General features: G+C 43.5%; 1 protein-coding gene across 2 annotated transcripts in view; it reads right to left on the reverse strand.

Moving 5' to 3' along the window:
• Positions 1-8076, reverse strand: part of Ss18 (SS18 subunit of BAF chromatin remodeling complex) — a 59017-nt gene that overhangs the window by 40037 nt on the left and 10904 nt on the right. For both annotated transcript variants that reach the window (XM_021214283.1, XM_021214282.1), the window contains exon 3: positions 5481-5565. In XM_021214283.1, the coding sequence (XP_021069942.1) occupies positions 5481-5565 (85 nt within the window). The remainder of the gene's footprint in view (positions 1-5480; positions 5566-8076) is intronic.

An 8076-nucleotide genomic window follows, 5' to 3' on the forward strand; every position in this document is an offset into this window, starting at 1 on the left:
GGAATGAGATTAATAGATGTGACAAAGCAACACATACACTGCAATCGTCATGTGACATGCCAACAGACACACAACACTGCAATCTTCATGTAACACAGTAACACACATACTTCAATCTTCATGTGACATGGCAACACACACACACGCACACTGCAATCTTCATGTCACATGGCAACATACACACACTGAAATGTTCAGAATGCCCTACAATACTGCATGTTCTTTTACTTTACTTATTGTACTTATAAAAATAGCTGTATTAATTGCAAGCTGGCACAACCACTCTGGAAATCAGTTTAGCAGTTCCTCAGGAAATTGAACATAGTACTACCCGAGGACCCAGCTATACCACTCCTCGGCATATACCCAGAAGATGCTCCAACATGTAATAAGGACACATGCTCCACTATGTTCATAGCAGCCTTATTAATAATAGCCAGAAGCTGGAAAGAACCCAGATGTCACTCAACAGAAGAATGGACACAGTAATGTGGTACATTTACAAAATGGAGTACTACTCAACTAGTAAAAAGAATGAATTTATGAAATTTGCAGGCAAATGGATGGATCTAGAAAATATCCTGAGTGAGGTAACTCACTCGTAAAAGAATACATGTGGTATACACTCACTGATAGGTGGAAATTAGCCCAAAAGCTTGGACTAACCAAGATATAATTCACAGACCACATGATGCCCGAAAAGAAGGAAAACAAAGTATGAATGCTTCGGTCCTTCTTAGAAGGTGAACAAAATACTCGCAAGAGCAAATATGGAGATAAAGTGTAGAGCAGAGCCTGAAGGAAAGGCCATTCAGAGACTGCCCCTCCTGGGGATCCATCCCATATACAGTCACCAAACCCAGACACTATTGTGGAAGCCAAGAAGCATAATATAGCTGTCTCCTGAGAGGCTCTGCCAGTGTTCTACAAATAAAGAGGCGGAGCCAGGTGTGGTGGTGCACACCTTTAGTCCCAGCACTTGGGAGGCAGAGGCAGGCGGATTTCTGAGTTCAAGGCCAGCCTGGTCTACAGAGTGAGTTCCAGGACAGCCAGGGCTACACAGAGAAACCCTGTCTTGAAAAAAATCAAAAACAAAAATCAAATACAGAGGCAGATGCTCACAGCCAACCATTGGACTGAGCACGGGGTCCCCAATAGAGGAGTTAGAGAAAGGACTGAAGGAGTTGAAGGGGTTTGCAACCTCATAGGAAGAACAACAGTATCAGCCAACCAGACCCCCCAGAACCCGAGAACTCCCAGGACTACACATGGCTCCAGCTGCATATGTAGGAGAGGATGGCCTTATCAGGCATCGGGAGGAAAAGTTCTAGGTTCGATAGCTACCCCAGTTAGGGGAATCGAGGGCGGGGAGGTGGGAGTGGGTGGGTGGGTGGAGGAACATCCTCATAGAAGCAGGGGGAGAAGGGATGGTGCTTTCCGGGAGACGGGGAAACTGGGAAAAAGGATTAATATTTGAAATGTAAATAAAGAAAATATCCAATAAAAAAGAAAAACCAAAGCTATATTAAATTTCTGTCACGAAGGGCCTTAAATGATGCTCTGTTAGAGCACTCAGTAATCTTAAAAACTAAAACTCAACTTTGCTAAAGCTTTTAGAAAACAGAAAAGCCATTAATTATCACCCAAGGGCTTTTCAGGATCTTAAATGTAACATCACCTAAAAATCAGAAGCCAGAAAATGAAAGTTTTGTCTAAAATACAGAACTATGTAGTCTAAATCAATTTTACTCATCAACCAGCCTTTCAGTCTTTGCATACAAGTCATTTACAACAACTACCCTTAATAAAGGGAAAATTTAAGGACTCTTAAGTGGCAAAGTTGTACTATTTAAAACTTGAAAAAATTGAAAAGCAAGACACATACCTGCCAGCAGTCCTCTTTTAAGGTCAGAATGTGCTTTTACGTACTTAGCAAATGACTATCCACTGGATTAACAGCAGCAACCAGCCTAGCTGACTGGAATACATTTAGGCCAACTGAGTCACATGGAAACAACACTCTCCGGCCTACATAAGCTGCTTGCCAGCTGTGCAGTGAGCTCCAGGTCTCAGCTCTGTGAGCTGTCACACAAGCTGGGGTAGGCTTTGGTGATTCAACAGTTAGTTCTGCTCCTGGAAGAAACCCCAATAAAACCCACTGGCTACCAAGCTAGCCTTCGGTGGTACTTAGACTTTGCTGTCATAGTCTCCTATCTGGGTGAGTACTGTGTGTATTGTGCCTCCCCTGGAAAATGTTTGTCATACAACAGTACCATATGCATGCCTTGTACCCAAGTGCACTGCGAGCTTGAGGCCAGCCCAGACTACATGAGAACCTAGTTGCAATAACAACGTCACGATGATGGTGGCATGTGTGATGGGGTTCTAAGTCCAAAAAGCTTTAAAAAAAAAAAAAATCCTTCAATATAGAAAAAAAAATCAAAGCCAAATATTGATTATTTAAAAAGATTTTAAAAATAGGTCACCTATATCTGTCAAGACTGACAGAGAAGTCACAAGAAAATATACAAGTCAATTATGGTAGACAAATCAAGATTCCAGCTGGGGAGTGATGGCGCATGTCTGGAATCCCAGTACTCAGGAGGCAGAAGCGGCAGATAACTGAGTTCAAGGCCAGCCTACTCTAAAATGCAAGTTCCAGGACAACCAGGAATGGATACACACAGAAACCCTGTTTCAAACATCAATCAAACAAATAATCCTATTATTTAAAAAAATCATCTCATCAACTTTATACAAATAAATTTAAAATGCTAAGGAAACTAAATACAGATAATATTCCACAGAGGCACACCAACCATTTAAAGTCACATTTCAGCACTCTTTCACATAAGAAAAAGCAAGAAAATTCCATTTCATTTTATGAAATCTGCAACAATCAATTTAAAAAGAGAGAGAGAGAGATTAGTTACAAAGATGCAAAAACCCTGATAAAGCCAAATGTAAGCTGGGCGTGGTGGCGCACGCCTTTAATCCCAGCACTCAGGAGGCAGAGGCAGGCGGATTTTTTGGTTCAAGGCCAGCATGGTCTACAGAGTGAGTTCCAGGACAGCCAGGGCTACACAGAGGAGAAACCCTGTCTCAAAAAAAAAAAAAAAAAAAAAAGCCAACTACAACAGGTATTCTGTTCAGTGACCAAGCTGGGTGTTCTCACACATACACCTGTAATCCCAGCACCTTAGAAGCAAAAACAGGAACCTAAGAGTCAAGGCCAGCCTGGGCTACACAGCAAGTTCCACACCAACCTGAGCTATAATAAGATGTCCCATCTCAAAAAACAAAAACAAAAAACAAAGGCCATGACCAAGTGAGACAGACCCAGGAAAGTTAACTCCTTTCTTAGGTAGGAGCTATTGTTCAGTTTACCAGTGTAAAGTACCACACTGACAGACTGAAGAAGAAAGCACAGATCACTTAGTTAAGTACAACTCACCTGAGATACACTTTAAACCAAAGCACATACACACCAGAAACCAAAGCAGACTTTTACTTTATCTCAATCAAAGTTTTCTGTAGAATACTCCAGTCAACTGGTCCGCTGAATCTCTCCCTCTGAGGTCAGAGCAGACAGGGATGTCCTGTCATCACTGCTAAGAACAGGAGTCAGGACTGGTGGGGAACAAATGACACAGGAGTCAGGACTGGCGGGGAACAAATGACACAACTGGGAATACAGAGAACAAAATGCCAACAGCTAAAGACAATGTCCTGGAAGCGAAGATTCAAACCCTACCGCACGCACGTCCATGCAGGTGCTAAGCACAGAAAAACAAAGACGGGCCAGAGACTCAGCTCGGCTCAGAGGTGTTTGCTCAGCAGCACAAGTCCGGAACTCACGAAAAGGTAGAAAGAACTGGGTTGTCCTCTGATCTCCATGAGTGCTGTGGCACACATGCATGTACACACACACACACACACACACACACACACACACACACAGGCGCACATGCATATACACACACAGACATACGCGCGCGCACACACACACACACACACACACACACGCACACACACACAGGCGCACATGCATACACACACACACACACACACACACAGGAATGAAGCACCTAGCACTAAGTCCATGAAAGCAGAGTGAGAAATCCAGAAACATCACTCTTCAGGAGGGGAAGAAGGAAGAACTGCATGATCAGGTATGACGAAATCACGGAATTTTCTTACAAAGACCAACAGAACAAAGGTCAGACACACAGTCCACACACACACCAAAACTTGATAAACCAGATTTTAAAAAAGGCCATTTCCGAGCATACTGAGAAAAAAGCTGCCAGACAGGAGGAAGCAAGCCAAATGTGCCCACTGTCTGCAAAAAAATCAACTCAAGGGTAATCAAGGTCACGGCAATACCCATATAAACTATTTCATGTTCAAAACTATCCCAGCAGACGGGCAGCTCATGGTCAAGGGTCCTGCTCTCAGGGCTCACATGTTCTGTGCACACGTTATCACGTGATCCACTTCAAGCTTGTGGATGAAGACAGGAGACACTAACAACAAAATCAAAGGCAGGTAAAATAGTTTCTCAAGTGAGCATGTTGGTGCATGCCTTTAGCAACCGAAGGCAGGTGTAAACACAGCAAGTGTTGGGCCAACCCAACCCAACCCAAGGCTACAGAGGAAGACCTCGCCTCAAGAAAATAACTAAAACCATTTCTGGAAGTAGAAATACCTCTTAGATCCCAGTATTTAAAAAAAAAAAAAAAAATTCTAGTTCTGTCAACTAAAAGGGCCCAGTAAACATGAACATCTTGTAATAACAATGCCTAAGCACTCAAACGGCTCCCTGAGTCTCAGTTCCCAAATAAACAAAAATGAAAGAAACACCTTGGAAGCCGCTGCTCCCGGGGCTTGGGTGTAATGGGTGATTGGTTTGGTCTCGGATCCTGAAAGCACATCTTCCTGACCTGACCCAAGAGGAAACCTAGACCAACCTCAAGCCTAGCTGAGTCTCTACCTCTGTACCAGTTTGTGTCACTGAGATGGAAGGACATGTTACATGCTACAGAGTCTGTGCGACAGAATCCAGAGTGTGATAGAGGCGACAAAGCAAGTGACTCAGTTTGCCCAACAAACAGACGGAAATACAAAAGCATAAACTGGCAGACAAAGCAGCCAGTGCCGCTCCATCTTGTCTGGCCTTGAGGCGATCACACAGAAGTTTGTTGAGAAACTTCTGTTGAGACCCTGAGAATCTGGTTTATGTTGTTGTAAGGTCAACAGTCCTGCTAGCTAGAGATTCGGGTGGAAGAGGTTAACACTGAAATGAAATACCCCAGACACATTAGCAACTTACTCAGTAATTTAAAATAAACCAACAGGGAGCATTTGGGGAGAATTCATGCGAATCATACGAGTAAAACAACACAGCATTCAAGAAACAAAACCCCGTGCCATCACACAGGGGCAGAGACATCCACCCACACTATTGCATAGGTACTTACTGCTGGTAAGAGAGACTGCATATTTTGATTAGAGTCTGCTATTGTAGCAAGGTATACCAGGTTTGTATGCAATATCTGCTGATACCTATTAAAATAAAACAAATACCAATATTAAAAAAAATCTTCCAACCTGCTTAATTGCAAACAGCACTATAATTACTTTTAGAGCTTAATGAAAGATGTTACCTGTGCATCAATAGGACTTCAACTTTTCTTATTTCCTCTTCGAAATAATTCCAATTGGCACACAACACATTTGAGGTAACGAGCACAGAGCAATCTCACCATGTGCTAGGCACGCACGTTCTGTGTGCACTGGCTGGTTGTGTGTCAGCCTGACACAAGCTAGAGTCATCAACAAGCAAGAAGCCTCAGTTGAGAAAATGCCTCCGTGAGACTCAGCTGTAAGGCATTTTCTCAACTAGTGAGCTCTTGTGGCTGGTCCATCCATGGTCTGGTGGTCCTGGATTTTATAAGATCGCAGGCTGAGCAAGCCATGGGAAGCAAGCGTGCAAGCAGCATCCCTTACCCCCTCACACCCCACCTCACCCCACCCCACCCATGGCCACTGCATCAACTCCTATCTCCAGGTTCCTGCCCACTTGAGTTCCTGTCCTGACTTCCTTTGATGATGAACAGCAATGCAGAAGCGTAAACTGAATAAACCCTTTCCTCTCCAACTTGCTTTTTGGTCATGGTGTTTCATCGAAGCAATGGAAACCCTGACTGAGACAATGATGCTCTCACTTCTCCACTTATCAACCACTGAGGAATCATGGTTTACAGTGCTGAGTGACACAAGATTCCACGGCTGGTCAAGGGATTAATATTCCACATCCAGCAGCAGACACACAGCACAGTGGGTTTTACAAGAGTTAGAACACAGGAATTCAATGAGATATGCTCACTGCCCCCACACTTCCTCCTGCTTTCCTTGTGTTGTTGGGGTCTCATTATATAGCCCTGACTGGCCTGGAACTCACTCTGTAGACCAGGCAAGCCTCAAACTCAGAGATCCACCTGCCTCCCAAGTACTCCTGTACTTGTGCCATTTGCATTTTTACCAAAAACTTTAAGCCAAGGTATGATCCACACACTCCCTCTTTCGGCTGTCACAGCTGATTTTAGACAACGTTACACCCCTCTTGTATAAGGGCATCTTTACCAACACAGTGGGAATCAATCAACTTAAAACTGCTACAGCAGACATGAACAAAACGGCGGAGGATTAAAATCATTAACAAGTCACTTTAAAACTTCTTAAGAAAAGAAAAAAAAAAAACTTCTTAAGACTAGCTGTACAGTAGAACAATGGCTTTTAGTAACATTGCTTAATAATTAAAGTCACTTTGTAATTTTTTAAAGTTAAATCATATAAAACCAAAAATTGGCAGTGATCTAATTACTGTTTGGTTTCAGCACATAAATACAAATTTAAAACCTACACCAAAATGTTCCACTGTTTAAAGACTTCATTCGTCAGGCCAGGCATGGTGGCAAAGGCCTGTGGCCCCCAACTGGCATGGAAACACGGTTAGCCTGGGAATATAGCAAGACCATGTCTCAGAAGCTGAGACTCATTTATTATAGATACTAGCTATAAATTTAAAATGAGTATGTCAAAAGAATTTTATTCAAGAAAATGAAGCATGCTAATTCAGATCCAAACTGAAATAATTCTCTAATAACCAACTGCAGGGTTTCTAAGAGGAGAAAATCTCAGTTCTTTACTCATCACAGGTTCCTCTCTAAGAAACTTAGACTTTTAGTCCCGCTCCTCACATACACCGAGATTGAAAGGAGGCCTTTTTATAAGGCTCTTTCTTGGGTAAGTAAGCAAGGACCAAGTGGAGCTCTTATGATCGTCTTTGCAGTTCTGCAGCCTAGGCTGACAGCAAGCAGCAGTTGGGACTGTCTCACAGCTCCATACATGTCTTACCTGGAACTCAACACTACCTTGCACTGAAGACAGAAATAACCGAACTGCCTCCCCAACCCAGTTTTTGTGAGTCAGGGTTTCTCTGTCTAACCCTGGCGGCTCTCCTGGAGCTCACTCTGTAGCCTGTAGGTCAGGTTGGCGAAGTCCTAGCCTCTGCCCCCCGAGTGCTGGGATTCAGGGTGTGCCACCATGTCCAGCCCTCAAACACCCATGTTTGAAAAATTGTATCCATGGTGGTGGAAGCAGTATGGGGACCACAACTTCTCTCCCTCCACTAGGTGGGTCCTGGGGATCAAACTAAAGCCACATCGGGCGATGGCAAGCACTGTTACCTGCTGAGCCGGCTGGCAGGACCAAAAAGTCACTTTTAATTAGGACACACACTAACTTCAAGGCCTATGTTTTCTTTGTTGTTGTTGTTGTTGTTGTTGTTGTTTTTCAATTTTTTATTAGATATTGTCTTTATTTTCTTATTTTCAAATGCTATCCCCAAAGTTCCCTATACCCTCCCCCCACCCTGCTCCCCTACCCACCCACTCTCACTTCTTGGCCCTGCCGTTCCCCTGTACTGGGACATATAAAGTTTGTAAGACCAAGGGGCCTCTCTTCCCAGTGATGGCCAACTAGGCCATCTTCTGCTACATATGCAGCTAGAGA

The sequence above is a fragment of the Mus pahari genome, chromosome 15, assembly GCF_900095145.1.
Source record: "Mus pahari chromosome 15, PAHARI_EIJ_v1.1, whole genome shotgun sequence".
NCBI classification, from domain to species: domain Eukaryota; kingdom Metazoa; phylum Chordata; class Mammalia; order Rodentia; family Muridae; genus Mus; species Mus pahari.